At 37.3% G+C, this 24,679-nt stretch overlaps 1 protein-coding gene across 1 annotated transcript in view; it reads right to left on the bottom strand.

Annotated features, from left to right (window-relative positions):
• LOC145989488 (ras-related and estrogen-regulated growth inhibitor-like) overlaps positions 1 to 24,679 on the bottom strand; it is a 243,262-nt gene that overhangs the window by 105,045 nt on the left and 113,538 nt on the right. Inside the window, exon 4 of the mRNA XM_083124837.1 lies at positions 14,678 to 14,830. Within this exon, the coding sequence (XP_082980963.1) occupies positions 14,678 to 14,830 (153 nt within the window). The remainder of the gene's footprint in view (positions 1 to 14,677; positions 14,831 to 24,679) is intronic.

Genomic DNA, 24,679 nt, shown 5'->3' with positions numbered 1-24,679 from the left:
AATTCCTTAGGTATGTCCAAAAAAAAATAGATAGATAATAGTTATGCAATATATTAGAATATAAATACAAATTACTAATATTACCTACTGTACTAAAATTAACATGAAGTTAATCAGTAAGAAGTAATGAAGTTCATTTCTGCATCGTCGAATAAGGTGCAAATTGGGTAAGTGAGCTAAATTTCCTAATAATAAATAATAATAATAATAATAATTTCTCAAGTGATAACATTGTGGTAAACCACTCTGTTTAAATTTGGAAAGGCTAACGATGCCGTGGCGACTTTTGCTGCACATGCCTGTGCCAATCACCGAGGCTTAGCCTTGGCATGTTGCTAACTATTTTTGATTACTCTATGTGCATAAAATGCTAAAAATTGACCTTTTGTAAAATTTCCCTGATTTTATCGAAATTTCGTTTGACTTTATCCTGATTTAAACCAAATGTACGTCGATTTCCGAAAAAATTTACTTACTATAAATATCTCTATGAAAAACGGGAAAATTTTGCGAGAAAAACGCAAAAACAAAAAATTCGTCTTGTTGTTCCTTTGAAAATTATTAGTCGTGATTACTCTGAAGTGCATAAATGCGACGTTTTATGGCAAAAGTTATTTATGTAAAACAAAATATCCCTAACAATGTTTACATGAACTTCTATCGTGAAAATCAAATCCTGATGGCTATATGCTTAGCTAAACTGGTCCCATAAAATTTTAATGAACGAACGTCACTGGTTCAAGAAAATCTACGCTAAGTGTTTCTGAGCTTCCAACGTGCTCAAAGTACTCGGGAGAGCTTCAGCTCGGAAAAAGGAATTCGCTGACACCAGACATTCTAAGTTGTGCAAAGTTTGCATTTTCGTGGTCGCTTGGAAGAACTAAACTAATTTCTCTACATCGACTGCAAGAAAACTCGGAGGCTTGCTGCCGGCGTGTTCGGGCGACATCTTCGGGTACGTTCGGGGTGCCGTCGGAGAGGTGGAGAGAAAAAATCGTTGCTTCGAGCAGCGGGCAAAGGAACGGAGGAAAATAATGCAACGCAATGATTCGCTGACTAGCAGCATGACGCGTTAACGTTTAGAAAACTTTAAATTACTACGAACAAGGTTTAGTAAGAGCTGCGAGAATCAAAAAGATGTCAAGGTCTTTTAAAATTACGTAATAGGCGGAATGGAAAGAGAGAAAAAATCGTCGCGCTTGCGACAGCGTGTTTACTTGAACACTTCCGTGCTCGTACAATAACAAAACTTGGGTAGCTGCTAGCATAATAAATGACTAATAAACCTTGCATAAAGTACAATCAAACCTAAAAAATGAGTTATACTTAAAATTTGAATCGTAATGAATACAAAAAATTCTAGGCTAACGTGTAGTCATAGAAAATATGATCTGTGAAAGATACAACAGGTTCGGAAACCTGAGAATTTGGCTTACTTTCTGCTTTTAAAATGACATTTGAAACTTTCTCAACTTTGACTGGTGACTGATTCGCAAATAAATCTTTAACTTTTACAACTGGCTGAACACAGGGTGAAATAGGCAATTCACTTTCCATTTTGCAACTGTTTTGAACAAAATTAGGACCCTTGCTTACGGCAAATTTCTGAACTCTATCTTTAACGGATACAATATTCTTCGGCAAATCTATACTGTCGTCTTTGGTGACTAAAATATTTCTGGATACATCTTGAACTTCTTGTTGTGTACTGGATGGAATAATAACAGATTGAGGCAGTGGAGGCGGCATGGCGGATTTATTGTTTTCAATGGTACCACTTCAACCATTGATGCAACATCGTCATAAATCTGATCAATGGATGGTGAATCATTATTAAGTTTGCTTAACGGTAATTCGTTGGTACACTCATGGTCATAAATAATAGATTTTTTGCGTTGACATTGAAAATAACAGATTATGAAAATTATAAAAATACTAATAATAAATGTTGTTAATAATAAAATTGTAATTATATTATAAGGATAGTCAAAGGACTTGTTCAACAGATAAATAAAATTAGAAGCTTTTACGTATAGAAGAAATCCGTTTAAAATAGCTAAAATCGCAATGATTTTCATGATGCTTAGGCAATCAAAACAAACAGTTCTTCAAAACTAATACGTACTTTAAGCCTGCCTAGTCTAATTAGTAGGTATTTTAACTAAACTTTTAATTATTTCTGACTCTAGGCTCAAATTATCTGCGTAATTTATTTATTTGATATAATTTATTTATTCTCTAAATTTATTAGCACTGTTTAACTTATCTTATTTTAAATTTTACTGCAAACTTATCTTATTTAATTTCAGGTGTTAACTTCATGTTTAAATACTTAAAATCAATCGAACCGTACTAAGGTACAAGGTAAAGGAAAAAATTGAGACTGATTTACTCCTGACTACCTGAAATAAAATAATTATCATTATTTATGCGATCTTTAAATGCATTCAAATACTAACATCACTAAAACTTGAAGAATCTTTAATTCTCTCAACTCATTCTAAAATATGCTTAGCATATTATTGTGGCAAAGTTAGAAACTAAAACCGTTGTGATTTAATCATTATCATTCTGCGATGGCAGAAAGGATTTCCAGGATTATCGGTAGCTATACAATATCCGCAGGAAAATACTTGTTATTGGAGCGCAAAAAAAATCTTGACGTCGACGTCTACATATTCATATAATATAAATATTCTCATAATTGGCGCTTAAAATAAACTTTGCTACTATAATCATATACCTTCTTCTGAAGAGTAGCTATAAAATTCTAGTGATGTAATCGCTGAGCTAGTATTATTACATACTGCAAAAAAACTTTTGTGCCTAAAGCACATTATTAAATAATAAGTCTGCTTTTAATTGTTAATATTATTAGTGCTATTTTATGATAAATTATTATTATGTCATGCGAGTGGATTTAAAATATTAGACCTGTTTCACTTTAATAAATGCCGTAACTTGGAGCAAACTTGCAATATTTATATTTAAGATTTCAAAATAATCTGCATTTTAAAGTTTTTAACATTCGAAGCTACAACGTTCTAAGGATAAATATTCAACTGTCAAACGAAACAATGTTTCGGACAGGAAAAAAAATATAACTATATACTAACAAAAAAGAATCTCGTTAATATGTGAGAAACGTCCACGCCGTGTGATGCTCTCCTAATTCTCTTCTAGTTATTCAAAATAAGTTGGCTGTGCCTAACTTTGCTTAAAGCATATAAGTATATGTATATATGTGTACGGACTCATTCTCGTCACTACTGTTTACCTGTGTACGGACATCTCTCGTCACTGCAGCCTAATTATACATCTATTACTTCTCAACTAGAACTTTTAATTAATCGGTCGGTTTATACCCTAAATCACGGTACGCCACTCTAACTATATACGCTTGGCGTAATAGCGGACATAATTGTACAGCGTGTCGAGGAATATAATTAGCGTTTCGTTTCTTTACATATTAACATGGATTAAAATTTTCAGGCAATGTATGCGTAAGTTAAATTAACGTAAGGCAAGTGACTATCTCGTATAAACTTGACTATCTCCTTTATCTAAGCTCCCTTCATGAGGTGCTAGGAGACTTCAGTCATTAAGAATATAAATGAGTGGTCCTCGGGGCCTTATACGTTCCCAAAACTATATATGTATAAAAATGTAATATCCTCGTTGCAATAGTCTTAGCAGTTATAGTTCAAGCATTCTAAATCCTTTACAAGTTACGGTCAGTTTTAAACAAAATTTAAATGAAACTTTTTAAGGAATCTCAATTAATAATAACATAACAACAATAACAAAAATTTGGCTCAAACAAGCATACTCTGTGCCATGACTCGTTAAAATGCACCATAGTGCTGATAGACTCTGACTCGGTGGCACTAATTTATTTTCCTCATTCATAATATAACTTTAAAATCCGCTTGTAATCCACGTTATTAATTAATTAAAATGTTAAGAATAAAAAATCGTTTACTATTTACTGTAGCTTACTGCCTCCTCATAACCAACTTTGTAATAATTTTCGTATCCAAAATCATATATATATATATATATATATATATATATATATATATAAAAATTCTAAAATCACTGTCAATGCAAGAAATCATCAAATCTAAATGCCTTTTCCTTATTCCTTATTTAAAATTCTGGATGGTAAAAATTTCCCAGGTGGGAATTTGTCGTAACCATGGTACCGGGTTCGTGAGTGAACCACAGAGCTACCAGGAGCAGATTGATAGGGAATCGTCCACAGACGTCCCTGGGCCGGCCACATTTTTGATGAAATGGGCCTCCCTAATATCCGACATCAAACCTTCCGCCACGCGGAATGCCGGACGCTCCTGATACCATAGCGCCAGCCCGACGCGAGTAACCGCGACGGAGCTAGGGCGCAGTTCCTCCGCATTCTTACATTTCGCTGATTACCGACCCAGACTTGAAGTCGATAAACTTAATCGAATTCATCCTCATGTTAGACTAAACATCTATCATGGCCTATATAAATTCTTCTCCCCCCCATTAATGCAAAAAACTTTAAGCCCTATGTATTTTCAAAATTAATTTTGGCAAGGACATACCAAAAAAAACTAAACAAATGAACAAAATTTTGGGGTGGGGTTAGATTTAAAACTGATTTTTGAAACCTCTACTAGATAACATTCTATTTTCTCATCGCATTTCCGAGGAAATGAATGAGAAGCCCAAATCTCCACCACGTAACGAACCTTGAAGTTCGTGGGATCTTAAGAGTATCTAGCATGTTAACCAGTTAATCGATGGGGTGATGTAAGTTGGTCATCATTCATCCTCTGATGAGACCACTCGTCATTAGCATGGCGAGTTATCGCTTGGCAATGCGAAAGGTACAAAATTACTAAAGAACTAGACTACAGAAAAGACAATGGTTACTCGTTGGGTTTTGCGAACCGTTGAACCTGAATCATGGCTGGGTGTAGGATAATTACCTGTCTATCTGAAGTCTTTAGCTGAATCGAAATAAGCGAAGTCCTCTGTAAGCTTCTCTCCTATGCTGACCAAAGCGTCCTTCCCTCCTGACCTACTGCCTTGCTCACCACCTTCTCTCTCTCAACTCAATTCCAAGAGTCCGTCAACCCTCAGCTTGGCTCACCTCTATATTCCCAGGCCATCGAGCTCTTCCTCAATGCCGAATCGTGTTTATCATAATTGCTACCATGCAAACCGCCGACTCTGTAACCAGAAGTATTACCTGTTTCCTGAATGCTCAGGAGGCCTGCATGGCACAACACAATGCATTGTAAACATGCCTAAGAGGCTTGAGACAGCTGAGAAAAACAAGTGAATGCCCTGGTCAACATGAAGCGTTCAGAGAGACTTAATAAAATAAACATACAATCTTAGGGATTGTTACGCCTGTTAGAGGTGGTCTGAGCCATTGAAAGGAAGGAGTAAGATAAAATAAGGATAGGAAAGGAGTAGATATTGGACATACACCAATCGACATGTACTCAGCCAATTGTAGGGCGACTTTAGAAGTTCACTGTCTGCCTGCTGGACAGGGTGTCTAATCCATTGGCTAAGTGCAAGTCGATGGTGATGAGCCTTAACAGATACTGTCAAAGTGATGTGATGGGATATCGATACAAGATTGTTTAGCCAGTGCTTTGGAAGAAGAAGGAATAGGGGGTGGTGCCGTTGATGGTCTGATATGTCTATTTTGTGCTATTCTTACAGGAATTATTTGTTCTTCATTTGTGACATTTATACTGCGAACTTGAGGGGTAGGTTTTTGTCGACTGGTTGTTTGTTGTGCAAGGGGACGACAACACAAACAGGATTGAATTTTACGAACAAAACATGCCGTAATTAATAAAAATAAGATAGTTCCTACAATTATTAAAGATATCGCTGTCGCTGTATGTGACGCAGTTTCGAAGGGCATTGCATTATTATTATTATTATGATTATTATTGCAATGAAACCCAAGAATTATCAATCTTTATGAAAATTAATTCATTTACTGTTCTCACTCATATGTATTATGAGGAATTCGTTATTTATATGGAATCACCAGAATTCCAGAAATTGTGTACTAAGGGATATCAGATACGCTCAAGTGCGCACTATACTTAAATGGCTATCTATGAAGATAAAACCTGTCCCTAGCATCATTAAACTTCACATAAGTGAAATATTATTATTGCGAGCGTAAATTCATACCTACTGTATATAAATATAACTTGTGCACTATTTCATTTAAATTATAACAGGAGTGTATACTCTGCAATATACGTATGTATATTGTTGTAGAGAATTTACACTAAATATCCTAATGCTCGTTATTCTCGTAATGTTCTAATGTCTCTATTATATAAGTTTCTTGCATAATCGTGTTTCACCGTAATCTTCGAATGCATATGATGTGAGTTTTGGAGAAACTGCTTACATGCGAAACTGCTGTCACTTCTGCTAGTTGCTTGTTGTTCATTTGATGTCACTTTCAGGATGACGTCACGCTACTTCGTTCCTTGGCCGCTGTAATAGGAGATGTACCTGTTTTGTTGATATCACTCTCTTCCAAGTCGAGGAGGCGAGTGTTGCAATCTTCATGAAAGAAACCAGTTTATTCAACTAAGGATAGTTTGGCGTGGTTATCACGAAATTCTATTTTTGAAGAGGACAGTTCCTGTATATTTTGATAAGATTTAACAAAATAAATGCATTTAGGTTTTAATTAAACATGGATGCTTCGATTGGACTGCTTGTTTTGTAGCGTCGCTTTTCTTCCCCTTTGACTAATCGCGACGATGACGATGAAATGATGGAATGACAACGTTCTTTCCCATTTGACTTTCTGTGGAATTATGTCCCTTTGACTTCTGTCTCTTCGGTTTCTGACTGTTCTGCAGACATTTCGTCGATGTTATAATTTTCTTCTTGTATTTTCTCCTTTTCTTCGAAGAAGGGTTTGACTCTTGTTATGGAAAATGTGTCGATTTTATCCTTTCCTCGGCCGTCCTTGTAGCTTATTCGTACGCTGTTGGCATTTTCCATTTCAAGAACTGTACCATGTATTTTGAAGTAATTTGCGAAGTGCTTAGGTACATTTCGTTTCGGAACTGTGTCTAAAATTAGCACTTTTTGTCCAGGTTGAAATTCAACATGCCGTGTGTGTTGGTCTGAGTACTTTTTCTGGGTTTTAAATTTCTTCTGGAGATTTTCCTGTGCTTGTTCACGCATCGCTTGCAATATATCTAGGCGTTCCTTGTTAGAGTGCTGCAACGAATTTGGATCTATTCCTAGCAATGAATCCATCGCATTCTTTGGTTCGTAACCGTACATAAGGTAATGTGGAGAATATCTTGTTCCTGTGTGTACTTCTGAATTTATCGCAAACGTTATGGCCGACAGATACAGATACCACTGTGCACATTTTTTCATTACATACGGTCTCAGCCTTTGCTTTAATTTCTGAATATGTCTTTCGGCGAGTCCAACTGTTTCGTGGAAATCTGTGTTTGCGAATCTGAGTCTGACGTTCAATATTTGACTCAATTCTTCCATGATTTTTTAAGTGTGCGCTGGTGCACGATCAAGCGTGATGTTGTCTGGCACACCAAATCGCAAAATGATAGTTTCCATTAATGCATTGGAAATCGTTTCGGCGTCAACTGAAGGTATAGATGTCGTTACCATGTACCTGGTCGCTTGATCAACGCAGATGAGAACGTAGCGATTTCCGTGGTTGGCTGTGGCCTGCAGTGGACCGCACGTGTCGATGACCCACTTCCTGGATGGGGTGGCGATCGGTTCGAACGTCTGAAGCGTGAGCTTCTTTGGTCCGAAATCTCTCTTCGACATCTGGCATTCGAGGCAACTTTTTGATTTCATGTACACCCATCGTTTTAATCCTGGGAAGTAAAATCTTTTCCTGTAATTTTCATACGTGGAAGATGGTGAAGCATGAGCTGCATTGTATTCACTGCAATGAATCTTCTCGAAAATTTCATATTTTAATTTGTGTGGAATGCACAAGAGAAGTTCCTCTGTCTTGTTGTATCGATGACGTCTGTACAGTTTGTTGTCTTTGATGACGTAATACTGTGCTGCTCGTACTACTCCTGGATCTTGCATCGGATCGTTGTTGATGACTTTAATGATAGGGCCGAATAATGGATCGTCTTCTTGATGTTGTCGAATGCTGAAGTTTTTGTCCTCTAGGTGGAAAATTAGTTCAGGGTTGTCTTCACTGTCGGCAGGAGTTTCCTCTGCTGGATAGCGGCTTAAAGTGTCTACAAGGGCATTTTCTGATGACTTGACATGTTTCACATCGAAGGAAAACTGCTGTAGTTCCAGAGCTCTTTGTGCCAATGGACCTGTCAAATTTGATGCTTGTCGTAAATAGGATATGGAGTGATTATCAGTTATTAAAGTAAAATGGCTGTTTAGCAAATAATATTTAAACGCTTTTACTCCATAGACCACTGCGAGAAATTCTAGTTCAAATATTGATTTCTTCTTCTCTGTGTCGGTTAATCTGCGGCTCGCGAAGGCAACTGGGTGGCGTGAGCTTCCGTCTTCCGAATCTTGCCAAATGCTGGCTGCGAGGCCAACTGTAGACGCATCGGTGATGAGGTAGGTCTTCTTGTTTTGAGAATACGGTTTGAGAACGGGAGAACTGAGAATTTTATCCTTTAGTTCATCGAACTCTTTCTGGTGCTGCTCTGTCCACGTGAACGGAACGTTCTTTTCCAAAAGTTTATATATGTTATCCGCTAAAAATGAGAATCCGGACACATATTTTCTAATGTAAGAACAAAGTGCTAAGAAGCTCTTCACGTGTTTCTTATTGCTAGGTGTTGGAAAATTCTTGATTGAATTAATGATTTGTCGGAAATTTTCATCCCTTTTGCAGAAAGAAGATGTTCCAAAACGATGGTTTCTGAAAATGCGAACTTACACTTCTTTATTCCAACCGTCATGTTTGCTTTCCTAATCCTATCAAATATTTGTTGAATTAGGGAGAAATTCTCTTCAAAAGTGGAAGTTGCTATGCACTAATCATCTAAATAGGTGGCTAGTTGATTGTCGGGAAGACCACTAAATACAATGTCCATTAGTCTATTCATAAAACTACTGGATGTCTTCATGACCATAGGTAAACATTTATAACGGAATGAACCACAACCTGGAATTGCGAAGCTGGTAACTGGATGTGATTCTTCTGATATTGGAATTTGAAAATAAGCTTGAGCCATGTCCAATGTAGTGTAAAAAAATTTACCCGCAAGACGTGCTAAAATGTCATTGCAATCTGGAGTGGGATATGAAACATTGTATATTACTTTATTAATTTCTGAAAAGTCTGAAACTAGTCTGTAGGTTCCATTTGGTTTCTTAACTAAGAATATGCTATGACGAAATGGTGAGTTTTCACAAGGTTCAATGATCTGTTGTTCTTGAAGTCTTGTTATTTCATTTTTCATTTTTTCCCTTAAATTTATGGGTATGGGAATTTGCCTAGCAAATGGAGGAACACATTCAGCAACATCTATGTGTGCTTCCATTGCGTTTGTTTTAGAAAAGCACTCAGGATTCCAATACATGATATCTGCATAATTGTAAATTAAATTTTGAATTTTGAGTTTTTGGTCTTCTGTTAGTTCGGGATTTATATCAATTTGTTTAACGTCATAAAATTTCCTATGTTTAGTGAGTAGTTTTAAGGTTTCCTGTTCTAAATTTTCGTCACCTTGCTCGAATGAATGATGTACTTTATGACCACTATTTGCATTCGCATTGACGTTAGTGTCATAAATTTCAGAAATTATTTGGTTACTTCCTGCTGAACCAATTGGAGTGTTTTTCTGTATTACTAACGGATGATTTTTTTGTGTTTGTTAGCAAAATGTGGGGTTCTTCTTCATTAACTAATGCATAAGGTGCTAAAATATCTAATGAGTCCAACAATTCTTTATTCGGTTCAAATGTGTTATATTTAGTCCCAATCTGGATGTTTTCTAGCCGTAGAGTTACATAAGTTGAGGATTTCGGTTGTAATGTTATTTTATGTTTTGTTACAAATGTTGAACTTTGATTTAAATCTAACATTTGAAATATTTGATCAGGAATGGTGTGTACTTTGCTTTCGTCACTGGAAAATTGCCATTTTGGTGAATACCCTAATCTCTGCAATGAGATCGTATTATCTTCTAACGATATGTTTGCTTTATGTAGATTTAAAAAATCTGTGCCCAAAATTGCATACTGGAATTTTGTATTAGCTATTCTGAACGGGTGACAGTAAAATTTCCCACCGATTCGGTATCGTATGAAGGCAATTTGTCTGACAGTTATGGAATTTCCACTTATTCCTGCTATGGTTGAATTTATGTTTATTCTTTTTGCATTTGTTGGAACCAAGTTGTCATTTATTATACTACAATTTGCACCTATGTCTACAAGTACTTTACAAGGTTTCCTATTTACTGTTGCTTCTAGAAAACTAAGATTATTCTGTTTAATTATGGGAACTCTATGTGAACTTTTCCCCTGACGACCGTTCCCACGTTCATAGGGTTTCAATAGTTTAAAGAGGCATTAGGTGATTGTTGTTCCGATGAACCTGTCTGATTGTAATATACTTGTTGATTATATTGCTGGGATGTATGTTGTTCACGTTGAGGGCAACAGTTTTGGCAGGGTTGCCATCTCTGAGCTTGTTGAGGGTGTTGTCTCTGAAATGGCCTATAACCTCCTCTATGGTAATTTGAACGTCCCCGGTTCCCACGTTGGTAACCATTGTTTGAATTATTTGATCTATAAAAATTGTTACTTCTTTGGGAATGTGAATTATTCCTACCGTTATATCTTTGGCGTGCAGGAAATCTATTATTAGTTCTATTAGGCTGTGATCTATTCCTGAACGTTTGTGCACTATTCTGAAAATGATTAATTTGGAGTTCATTCATTTTAATTTCCAAATCTTTTAATTGATCTTGTGTTACAAAGTTTTTTTCTGTTTGCAGTTGACTGTTTATTTCCTGTTGATTATTTGAGCTAGTTTGAGGTTCTTTTATGGGAGGTTGGGTTACTATGTTTTGCAATCCTATCTGATTTGTTGATGCAACTAGACCTTGGGTGTATTTAAGGGCCGCTAATTTCCTAGCTTCTCTGTACGCTTGCTCTTCCAAAAGGGTTTGCTTTCTTTGCAAGTTGTTGATGAACCGTAGAAGTTCATCCACCGAATTAAAATTCTTGTCGGAAGCTACTTGAAGGTACTGGCTACATAGTCCCCTCACAATGTAATAAATTACATGATCCACGGATGCTTGGGGGAGATATTTCTGAATCAAGGCATGCTTACGCAAGATGTAAGCTTGCGGGGTTTCCTGAATTTGTTGGACTTGTTCCTTTAAGAAATCTTCAACCAGGAGAGGTTGACCAATGTCCCTAAAAGTGTTGGTAATTTCTGTTTTGAGCGTTTGATACTCCTTATTTGCATAATCTGGTTGAGATTTTATTCCCGTTATTAAATCTAAAGCGATTCCAGTGAGGAATAAAGGCAAGAAATCTTTTCTTTTTGCAGGGGTCCAAGTTAATGCATCCGCCATATTTTCAAAAGTTGTGAAAAATTGATCAACTTCTAAGGGTTTTGCCCCTGAAAACTTTTCAGGTTGAATAAAATTTGGTATGTTCAATGCCATGACTTCAGTATTCTTGACAACGATGGAAGGAATAATGGCAACACAGTCCGTGGAATGTGCAGTGTTGGTGGAAAACTGCTGTATGTATCGCGACCTTGCCCTGGTGACTGGACGAGACGGTGAAATCGGAACCGTTTGTTCCGCCAGCTGTTGAATCCTCGTTAAAGATAAGTCGAATTCGTGTTCATTTTCCCTTAGCATTCCTAACCCGCGTTCTGAAGCACATGTTTCCTATAAGGAACTCGCACCTACAACTAAATGTTACAAAAAAAGGCCCGTACCTTCAACCATGTTCGCTCCTTCCCTTATTTCATTATTTTATTACCGGGGTGTAAGTAAGAAAAGATACTAGCGAGAGGTTCAGTAACAAGGCTCAGACCATTCTATGTTCGGAGAGACGCCTCCGTCCTCCAAGCTACATACCTGCGCTTTCTTCCTCAATGTTCACACACCAAAACCAAATCCAATACTGATCCCGAAATTCCCTTCCGATCTTCTCAGATCGGTTCGGTTGCTTCGCTATACAAATTCCAATACCTGTCGATTAATATCCGCCTGTCAGGCTGGTACCTTTCCACGGACGAGGCAAGTAATGGAATTTGTAAGGTCTGCATTCCAAACCGACGAGAACATCCTGTCTCCGTAATGTTTCGTTTTCAAGTACACCTTCTAATATTTTACCTACAAGTCAACAATAAGGCAATTGGCCGATTATGAGGTTTACCACCTCATGCTCTGTATAGTGGCTACTCAGGTTTCTGTAAGCAGAGTATACAGACCAAACATATTCTTCCAAACTATTGTCATTGTTTTTGTTGTACCGTTTGGCTCTAACAGATGTCAACTCCCTCTCTTTTGCCTCTGAAGACGCAAAACGCCTCTTAAACGCCCTACGGAAATCTGAATATGTGTGGAAATCATTCTTATGAGAGTAGAACCAATGATAAGCCATGCCCGTTAGAAAACGAGGAATAATCTCCAGCCTGTATCTATGCGGGATCTGAAGGATCTCAAGGTTGGTATCTAATTCTTTGAGATAAATCTCAGCCGAAGTGGCTATAATATTTCCGTCGAATTTCCGCATGGAATTCAGGTCAGCCATCCGGGGAGTCATCCCACCACGCGTAGCATTGGTTCGAGATTTTCTTTCTTTTCTCTTTTCCGATAAAGTCGACTCGCTGCCTGAAGAACTGGACTCTCTGTGGCGTCTTTTCTTTACATGTGTACGGTTTCGTTGCCCCGAAGAGACCTCAGAACGACTAGGAGACAGCGACCTTCGAAAAGGCGCGGCCAGCTGGTCCACCCGCGGTAAGTCTGATTCACCTGAGAGTGGCAACTTGCTTAAAGTGGTTGAAATTTGGGCCACTTCGTCACAAAGATTACGCATGTCTAAAGAAAGCTTCCCTTGTTTGAATTCCATATCATTTTTCCACTCTTCAGCCTTCTCTCTAGGACCCTTCGTGCTGCTTTTAAGGTTTTCTGCCACCGTCTCCACAACTCGCAAATTCAAGTTCTATCTCAGCTGATATGCCATACTGGTCACCTGGTTATCCCACTCTCTGAGCATTTCTTCCCTGAAACCGCTCTGCGTTTCAGTGATTTCCTTTCGGAAGTCCTCCTTGGTCTGCTCAGCTTCTTCCCTCAACAGAACAACTGTTTCATGGAGTTTAGATTCCAGCTGCTGATAAATTGACTGACACGCTTGACGTAAGCTCATCATCTCAATTTCAAGGCTTTCGTTCAATTTCTGCTGTCCCTCAGACATTTGCAGAGTCAGTTGTTCGATTCTCCGTCCCATCTCTGAATTGGACGCAGCGAGTTGTGAACAACTATGGGACAGTTTCTCCTCCATCCTTGCTTCTAGTCGGCACTCAAGAGTTCTACTACTTTCTTTTAGTTTTAGTTGTAAACTGTGCTCCAATATATTCATATTTTCCTGGAGTTTATCCTCTAACCTCCTAGAGTTCTCGTGTAACTTAGCCTCCAAGCTATCAGAATGTTCCCGCATTCTAGATTCTAGATTATTAGCATTTTCCGTAATCCTTTCCTGGATTCTAAGTTCTAGATTACTAGAATTTTTGGTAATCCTTTCCTGGACTCTAGTTTCCAGGTTGTTGGAATTTGCCTCCAACATTCGCTGCAATGACGCGAGCAAATCAGCAGTAACAGGAACAACAGGAACTGCAAGTTTTTCTTTGCATGCGAGACATGTTAATTCACCAGGAGAATTACTTTCCTTTGGTGAATTTAGCTTTGCACAATTCAAATGAAAAGTATTGTGACACTCAGTGCAAACAAACGTATCATCAAGCCTTGATGTAGTCTCACAGCAAAACACATGAACTGTGCTTTCATCAACACATGAAGCTTTGCTTCCACTTCTTAATATTTTCTTTTCCATTGTTGCGCATCAAAAGTTCTGAGTCAACTGCAAATCTGAAACACGTTACCAAAGATTAACGTAGCTAATACACAATGTGTTCTTGCCCCACGTTCTGTGCGCCAAATTATTGACACGGTCGTGCCAGATTCAACCATAGGACATGAATAGTCATAAGAATATATTTATCTCAATACAAATTGAGAATGAGCAACATGAGACTCTATATTGGTATACGCGTGATGCCTCCCAGGGCACGGGAAAACATTAAGATTTGCAGTAAATAGACACAAAAACTCAGAACTTACGTTTTAACATATGAATTCAGAATCTATTTATCTTGATTATGCAATTTAAAAAGAACCAAAGTTGTACATCATAACGAACTCACAAATAAAAATCACAGTAACAGTACAATCTTTCTCTCATGCACTTCCATTAATCTCGTAACTTCCCCCCAAGATTCATATCTATCAGGCGGGATGGTGTACTTCAACAGTCTGTTCATACGTCCGGGAAGGATATGTCAAACAAAAGAGTAACAAATCAACAATAATTTAACACTATAATTAATTACTGTTTCCTGAGTATTCATACTAACCTCGTCGATGCTCTCACGAACGGATATCTCGTGGAAAGAGGTGCACCCGATCTCTCTGCTTCTGCGCTGCCCTTCTTCGAGGCTCACCATCCTGTCTCCCCATTGGTCGCTCTTGTTGCCCACAAGGACTACAGGCACGTCCAGCACAGTTTCCTGCAAGAGGCAGACAAAAGTCTCAGCTGTTTATCTGAGTGAGTTTATAAAAGAGGAAATCATGATCTCTCGACTCTTCCGCTGCCCTTATTCGAGGCTCACCATCTTGTATCCCCATTGGTCACTCCTGTTGCCCACAAGGACTACAGACACGTTCAGTACCGTATCCTACAAGAGGCAGATATATTTCTCAGGTGTGTATCTGAGTTAGGTTATAATAGGAAAATTCGTGATAAAAAATTTCAATAACAAGAAAGAATACGAATAGATGTTCTCGAGTTATCATCCAGGTTAATCCGATGTTAGCGTCCAACGTTTAAGCGCATACAATGCTCTCAATTTCAGGAAACATTATTTTATTTTTGTCAGGGCGTTTATTTCCAAGCATCAATATAGAGATTCTTAACTTGAATCTTTATTATTGGAATTATAAGAAGTAACATAAGTTTCCTATCAGGCATCTATAGAACTCGTGAGACTGTCGATTGGGGAGAAACATCGGAGTGCTTAAATTTAAACTTAACCTAATTCTGGTTAGTACAAAAAAGGGCAACACAAAGAAAGAACACAGAAGTTCAAAGGTCCGCGAGGATATCTTGGTCCCTTGTGACGGAGTAGTAATGTGGTCAAAAGTAGTCAGTGGTCGTTTTTCCAAGGTTATTGTCTGATTCTGCAGCAGCGACGTCAGGCGTTGAAACAGGGGACAACCCCTTTAGTTTGCTGCATACGGTCCCCAACAATTGACACATTTGGCTTGACGGTCCGGGGATCGGTACGGGTAGTGGATTACAGCATGGGCATCAGAGCATTGATGCAACGTGGTCGGGCATTTCAAGAATTGTGTTCATGTTCGAAACGTTGACACATATGACATTTTATAATCTGCTGCCGTCGAAGTTCTTCTATAGTGACCCGAAAATATAGCACTGTATCGAGTCGGAAGATATCCGTAGGACGTGGAGCGTCCTCGTTACTTCGAACCCCGTGACATTTGATAGTAATGTACACAAGTGGAATAAATTTTCGACTAGTAGCCTATTGTCCTGTCGATGAAGAAGTTCTCGAAGAGGTAATGTGCGTCCTATCTATGAGGGGCCGAGTTGCTATCACTGGGTATCTGCGTGATCGTAAGTAATTTGCAATTTCAGAAGTAGGAAGTTCCAATTAGAGATGTCGAATTGTCATTTTGACGTAATTTGCAGCAGACGAGCCAGCAGAGAATTGGAGATTACCAAGTTTGCCCTCCCTGAGTGCATTCCAAGTGGTAGAAAAATCATCTTCAGTCGTAGTTTTGATCTGGAGACAGTCATTCATGTTGAATGCACCTGTCGAACCGTGCGAGAGATGACCGAAACTACTTGCTCCTGTCGGAGGTGCAGACGAACAAAAGCTGTGTTTTTTCCTTATGTATGTACGAGGGATGATCAGAAAAGGAGAATACAAAGCCTGTAAAGTCCAGTAGGTTTTTATTAGACGAATACAAACGAACTCACGTGAAAGGATACTTCATAAACTACTTCTCAACGTAGTCTTCTCCCCGGTTCAGGCATCTATCCCAGAGCTTCACAAGGCCTATGATGCCCGTCTCATAGAACTCGGGTTCCTTTTGGTCAACAATGTCGATATGAAACAATGAACCCGAAATGTCATGTCAAAGCTGGACCGACAAAGTAGTGTTACCATTGTTGACATTTACAGTTTTGCACATTGTGAAAATGTGAAATATGTTGATATGTTTTAAAGATTACCGTTTCCACGTATTGACGTAGTGGGTGTCTTCAAATTACTCCATTGTTTCACACAAAATTTGAGAGCCAAGAAACAACAAAGTCAGTTTAGATATGGATATAAGATGAAAGAGCTTACATTGAAGTATGTTTTTCGGGAGGAGGGCACTTAGTAATTTTCATGTATGCTTCGTTCGTAGCTCTGCATTCCTCCATACGCACTCTCCCTACATGTGCGCCAACATTTAGGAATGTATGGTCGATATAACTGCGATTAAAATTTTCGCTCCAGGAGTTTCAACTAATGACGAATTCATACAAAAACAGAACCCTTTAAGTTCCTAGCCAGACTTGAAAAGCATCGTGTGTTTCCATCTCACTTTAAAATGTGATATGATTAAAAAAAAAAAAAAACATGGACTTTTCAAGAAACCCTGTACTTGTCCATATTTCTTGAACTAAGGCCTCTCCGATGGCGCAGTGGTAGCGTCGCCGCCTTGTAATCAAGGAGTTCCGGGTTCGATACCTAGTAGAGGCACATAGTGGTTACAATCCCACTTTGAACTGTAGGTCCTGTCCCAATTAGCCTTACTGTGCATAAAGTGGACTTAAATAACTAAATCAATCAATCAAAACTGTTCCAAAAATTTTCGAAGATGAAGCGAATCCCAAGGACCTGACCACAGCTCTTTCATGACCTTTAAACCTTTTATTCTTCAATATATTACAATTATATCCTGCAATTACTTTTCACAGATTTATTGTTGGCACTGACATTCCTTTCTCTGTCGGAAAACATTAAATGCATTAGTACATATTGAGTGCAGTGTCATGCCTGCAACGATGCCAACAGGGTGAGGTGGTTCGTCTTAAGTTTTATCTCAATCCTTTGTAGCATTAGCCCACACGTTGCTTATCTCATGCAATGTTTCTTCATGAAAGACAAAATTCTTAACTTTTCCCTTCAAGCATTTTACAAGGAGGCCCTTATTTTCATTGGTTGCACAGGATTTTCGTGAAGATTTAGTTCATTTTAAATAAACAGGAAAATAAAAGGTAGCAGTACTCGTAAATTTGAGATGAGTAGATGTACAAATAGAGAATAACGTATCTTCCACGTAATACACCCTGATCTGAATTTTGCAGACTAGCGAGGCTCTGGCGTAGGGCTCGTGCTGCTGGACAATCCTAGGCCATTCCTACTGGAAATCCAGTTCCATGTAATTCGGTCTTCAGAAGGAAGGCGAAACGTCATAGCTCGTATCGCGTGTTGTGTTTGTGAATTATTCCGTATTGCAGGAGCATTGAACGTTTTATCATTAATGAAAAGCTTGGAGAAAGCTTGCTCACGTGCAATAGGAGTTCTCGGTTTCTCCGTTCTTTAACTATTTCTATTTCTTGATTACGTTTCTTACTGTGCATCGTTTTTCTGCCCTGTGCGCCAACTCGACCATGAGTAACAATATTAATTGGGTGAAATTCATGAATGGAAGATGTATAGGCTGCTACGCGACTAATATATGGACACAAATTACCTTGTTTACTTCCGGGAGCGGACTGCTCTCAACGAGTTTTTAATCTTGCCTTGGGGAATGAAGGTAACCGTGGAAACACTGTATTATCCATTACAATGAAAAACTGCACCGTAGGGAATAACTGTGGAAGCAAATATAACAATCACCATTCCTAAGCTTTGAGAGGCTCTAAAACTAATTAAACAATGTTATCTTTGAGGGAAAGGCAACGAAATCTCCCGTTCTTTTAAACAAACAAGACAAGGAAAGCGATGGGGAGTATTGACATAATAGAATACACGCAGGCTTAAAGTAGATACAGTAAATTAACATTTATTCTAAATCGTTTGCTTTTGTTTAAAAGATTGTTACAAGTGTCGTTTAAAATGACAAAATAGAATTGAAATGGGCAGTGACCGCTATGAGGGGTGGGGGGCAGTTACATCCACTTCTTGCGCTCGCACAAAGGCCTCTTAATGATAATCATTTTCTCCCAGTTTTTGCACCCAATAACCACTACTGGAACTGGGTGGTACCAGGTGAACTAAGGCACGTGTTGTCCTCGGCCTCTAAGTTTGTGAGGGCCTCTCGATGGCGTAGTGATAGCGTCGTTGCCTTGTAGTCAAGGAGTTCCGGGTTCGATATCAGGAACATTGCACGGAGATTCGGATTCCATTTTAAACTGCAGGTTCAATCCTAGTCAACCTATCTGTGCATAAAAGTGGGCTTAAAACAAAGATCAAACTCTACGATTGTGACCATTGTGAAACTCTCAACACCTTCTTATTTTGCAAACGATAATTTTGTAAAGATTGCCTTTTGATATTACAAATGTCTCAAGATTCAACAACAAACCTTGCATTCAATGCAGTGGCGATATTTAGCGGGTAACTCCGAAAGTAGAGTTGGGAGACAATTTGTCTCAAGAGGAAAAACATTACTTGCATTCATTTTTCTGGGACAGCGAGCTTCTCTCGACATTATTGAGGTTTGATCGTATCTCTGCGTTGCTCTCAAGTGGAGAACTGCTTTCTTATCAAACCAGCTCGACTGCGTAACGAACTGAAATTGGGGCGTCGATTGTTGACTCAAAGGTGATTTGTCGTCAACCAGTTCCCCGATCTCACAATTGCATCCGAACTCTGGCGCTGTTTCCAGGGAATTTGGGTAGTTACGAAATCCGAAGGCCACGTCACTCTAAACACTGAAATGCATGCATCGTGGTAGGAAGTGAATGCTGTTAAAAATTTCGTGACTATTACATTCATACCAGCCAAGTTTAAGGAATTCATTCTACATGTATTTATATTTTTTCTTGAAAATTTTAAACTTGTTACGTTCCCAGTCTTCTCACACTTTTTCAGAGAACATAAGACGACTATATAGGCTACCTCAGAAGTGGTATGCACAGGGCCTTTATAAAACTATCATAAACATACTCAGTCAGGACTCCATAAAACTACCGCTGATATTATTTACCACAATCTGCACTCACTAAATAACATTCTAGTTTGAGATAAAGCTCTATTAATTTTCAAAATCTTGCTTGATTACACTAACAAAGTCACAAACTTTAAATCAACTTACATCAACCATAAAATCAACTCAACTCAACTAAGATTTATTGGACTTACAGCTTACAGGTGGCTGTTTATGCCCAGCATACATTATAAGTACATAAGATACATTTTTTATATAAATTTGACACACAAAGTTCATAAACGCTCTTAAATACAATTTTATATAACTACATTAACTCATTCAGTAACAAAAATATATTATAATTTTATATCAGCTTTTCTCAAGAAAGCAAGTATAACATATCCAATTCTAACATCTGGAGCATGCAACATTGAAGTCATATTAATGGGAAAAGGAACATTAATTTTTGACAAAGTTTTATATAAGGTCTTTCTTTTCTCTGTGTGAATTGGACATTCCAAAATAATATGTTGAGCATCACCCCTTAAATCACCACAGTCACAATTCGGAGATTTCAAAATGTGTATTTTAAATAAATGATGATATGTTCTCGCGTGACCACTTCTTAGTCTATTTATTAAAACAATTGCATTTCTTGAACCTTTACAATTATAAAACCAAGGTTTTTTCCTAGTGTAATCAACATAAGGACGATAACTTTCACCAACACTTTGTAATGAATTATTACACCATAAGTTCCATTCTTCAAAAATTTTCTTCTTAACCCTCGGCAAAAGATCTGTGTAATGCAATGGTAACTGGATTGTAACATGGTGAATGTTGAATTTTAAATAACATTTTTATAGCGATTAACTTTATCCTCACAGAAACCGAACATTCTACTGACTACATATATACCACTACATTAGGAGTACTGTTCATTAATCCCAAACATCTTTTTAGAACTTTTCGTTGCTGGACTTCTAGTGGAGAAAGTTTTGTTACTGGAAGATTACACAAGACCATTAATCCATAATCTAATACTGCTCGATAATAATTCTTATAAAACATAAGCATGCTGGTAGGATGTGCTCCCCATTTGGTATTCGCCATAGCTTTAAATAAATGAAATATTTTATCGGATCTATTTTTCATCATATTTATTTGATACTGCCATGATAATGAAGCATCAAAGTATACACCTAGATATTTTACTTGTGAAACAATTGGAATTTGTAATCTCCTGGGAATAATGTTGAAAATATTTTGAAGACCCTTATGCTTAAATACTACTATTTTGGACTTTTCTAAAGATATTGATATTTTTTTCTGCTTTAACCATTCGTTAAATTCTATTAATTTATATTCAAACATTGAAAAATCTCTTAAGTGATTCTTTGAGTCTAAATATATACATACATCATCAGCATATTGTAGAAACTGAAATGGGAAATCTATTATTGTTTTAATATCTGATAAATAAACATTAAATAATAATGGGCTAAGAGGACTTCCCTGTGGTAGTCCTTGTCCAATATATATTGGACCTACCATTTCTGAACCAAAATGAAAATAAAGTTGTCTTTTAGATAACAATTTCCATGTCATTATGAGTATACAATGTGGCACTTTTAGTAATTGTAGTTGTCTCAATAGAACAGTAATATCTACGTTGTCATATGCACTTTGAATATCAATAAAGGCTGAAAGTACTGATTGGTTTCTTTTAATAACGCTATAAATATGAGAAGATAATGTTACTAGTGCATCCTGGGTTCCATAACCTTTACGAAATCCCATTTGTCTGGGAGAAAATACCTTTTGACCTTCCATAAACCACTCTAATCTTTTTAATGAAAGCTTCTCGAAAATTTTTGCCAGTACGGAACTTAGAGCTATTGGGCGATATGACTGACCCAACGAAGGGTTTTCCCCTGGTTTTAGAATTGGTATAATAATTTGAGAGGTCCATTCAACGGGAATTTTACCCGATAGGAATATTTGATTGAAAATTTTACATAACATGCTTAGTGCATTCTGTGGAAGATTTCGTACCATAGAATACGTAATTCCATCAATGCCAGGAGCAGAATCTTTAGACCCTTGAAGAATTTCATGAATTTCATTTACAGTGATAGAGGATGTGAACCCCTTTGAGTATTTTGATGTAGATGAGAACGTGTAGAATATATTAGGAGGTTCACAGGCTGATGTAAAGGGTATAGGAATGACTTTATTAATAAATCGGTTTTCCATTCAGTGGACAAAGGTAAAGTCCGACTTACATGTGCTTTTCTAAGTGATCTGAACTTGCGCCATATGACGTCTAATTTTGTGTTAGGGTTTATTTCTTCGCAATATTTTTGCCATGAAAATCTCTAAGCCTTTATATATACTTTTCTAGATTTTGCAGTAGTTCGTTTCAAATTTATCAAAGTTGCAGGTGAAGGAGCACTTACAAATTGTTTCAATGCTTGTATTCGCTTCCTTTTTGCTTGAAAACATTCTTCATTCCACCAATCTATTTTAAGAAAATTTCGATCATATTGCGGTTTTAGTCGGGGACAGGCATAATCCATAACTTGAGTTATTATATCCACAAATTTTTCATATTGTACAGTATATTGGTTTTGATATTCTTTAGCTGAAAATTTTAAGTCTAAAACTGAATTATATTTCATCCAATCTGCCCTCTTTACGCTCCACTTACGAATTGTTTTTTGTTTTATTAATTTTGGAAATTTTTGAGATAATGTTAGCGTGATGAAACATGGAAAATGATCACTAGTTCGTAAATCAAAGTCTATTTCCCACACAAAATCAAAACACTGATTATCAGATATTAAAGTTAGATCAATAGAGGACATATTATTTCCATTTGGTGGAACATGTGTTGGAGATCCATCATTTATAACTGTCAAGTTATTATAATCCATCCAATCTTCAACTGTCTTTCCCAAAGTATCAATTCTATGATCACCTCACAATGTATTATGACAATTAAAATCTCCTGTTATGATAAAGGGATGTTGAAAGCCAGATATAAGAGAATTTAGATGAGAGCTCTGTATTTGTTGCGAAGTATAATGAGATGGAATATACAAGCTAATAATATTATAAAGTAAGTTGTTTAACTGAATTTTTATACCGACCACTTCTACATTATATTTGGAAAATAAATCATGTGTTGAATTAAACTGAATTTGTTGAAATGGTACACTTTCATGAACAAAAATTCCCACACCCTTATTTCCCACATTATAATCATTTAATATACTATGATAGTGTGCAGCTATTAGATGTAGCAGATTTACTAGCGATTCTTTCTGAGAAGGACTCTCCGCTGTTGTCCGGCGTCCAATCGAATCTGATTTTCTATCCTGTTCCTTAGAGGAACACGTCGTGCTCACAGGTTCACTTGAATTAGCCACTGCTGATGATGTTGACGCAATTTGTGGATCCTTGTGTTTATTTTTGTCCTTTATCAAAACAGGTTTAATTGTTTTCCTCAATTGTGAAGCAGAATGCAGTCTAAAATTTTCCCCATGTTGTTTTTTAAAACTTTCATAAGACCGGTCAGATTCTGGTGGCACTTTCTTCCAACAGAGGTTACTCAGATATGTGTCATTTCTTCTATTTTCCCAATCTGTAACAGAATTTAATCTGATCGTAGTAGAACTTTCTGATGTGCAAGGGCTTTCCTTGTTTATTGATTCCTTTCTTATCTCTAGCAATTTAGGAAAGTCTTTAGCAGAGGTCGCATATGTTAGCTGTTCATTTCGTGGATCAATTCCAAAAAGTACTTGTTTCCTTGCATCTTGATAGGAGATGTTGTTATAAGCAATCAGCCTTTGTATTTCTCTCTCTTGTTCCCATCTTACACAAGACTTATCGGTAGATAAGTGGTTTCCTTTGCAATTAATACATTTAGGACTGGCATTGCAGATTCCATGTTCCGCTTGACCGCATCTATAACACACGGGAGAGGATTTACACTGTGTTTGTGTGTGTGAGAAACGGAAACATTTCTTGCATAAAATCACAGATCTTACTTTTGGCTTCACTTCAAATATTTGTCTCCACAACTTCACTTCTTTTGGTAACTGTTGAGATTGGAATGTTACACTAATCAGTTTAGTAGGTTCTTGCCTTACTTCCCCCTCTTCATTGAAAAAAGTTTTCTTCATCCTTATTACATCTATTATTGGAACTTCAGCTCTAATGTCTTCGATTATCTCGGCTACTGGGATGTCGGTAGGTACACCATATATTAATCCTTCTCTCACTAAAAGACCTTTAGGAATTCTGGCTTCTAAATGGTATTTTTCCTTGATGAATTCATTTTAAGCAAATTTATTTGCATCATATGCTGTGCGAAATGTCAATTTTGCCTGCTTCAAACCACTTTGTTTAACGAATTCAACATCAACCTTCTCCTTACACAAATTATAACCTAATTTTACCGTATTCAAGCTCTGTGATCCAGGTAATGTACTGTCCACCAACACGATATATGGGCCTTGATGTCCCTCATAATATAAAGACATATCATATGCCTCATTTCTATATTTAGCAACACCAACCCTTGTACTTGCACTTACTTTCGGATTTTTTGGGTTTTTCTCCACTTCAGGTTCCGGGCATTCTTCATTAGATCGACCTCTTTTGAAATGAAATAAGTCTTATCACTAACTTCCATTTCCGCTAACTGTTCAGGTACAATCACATTCATATCACTCTGGATTGCTTGCATTAAATTTTCTTCATTAATCTTCACATCCTGAGCCATCTTTGGAAATCACAAGCGATTTTTATTTCGCTTTTCTCTTTCACATATCAAATGTAAAATGTATAGAGAGATTTAATCTTGTAACTCTAGAACTATTATTCTCAAATCAAACTTCAATTAATTAGATCTCAAACTAGAAATACAAACAATTCAACACGCTAATCACACAGAATCCAAACGATACCACCATGAAAATCCCTAGTGCCTTTTTCTTCAAAACCATAAAATCAATAAATCACATCACCTAGCAACCAAAACGGAAATTTTAGGGTTAGTCAATAACCACTAGTACAGATAAGAAAATCGCATAAAGCCAATTTTGACGTCAAACTATGACACAAGTATTTATTGTTATAATAAACTAGCTGATTACCCGGCGTTGCCCGGGTATTTTTTA

The sequence above is a fragment of the Lepisma saccharinum genome, chromosome 6 (assembly GCF_977018435.1).
Source record: "Lepisma saccharinum chromosome 6, izLepSacc3.1, whole genome shotgun sequence".
NCBI lineage: Eukaryota > Metazoa > Arthropoda > Insecta > Zygentoma > Lepismatidae > Lepisma > Lepisma saccharinum.
The sequence above is the reverse complement of the archived record's forward strand: the minus strand, read 5'-3'. Positions and strand labels throughout refer to the sequence as shown.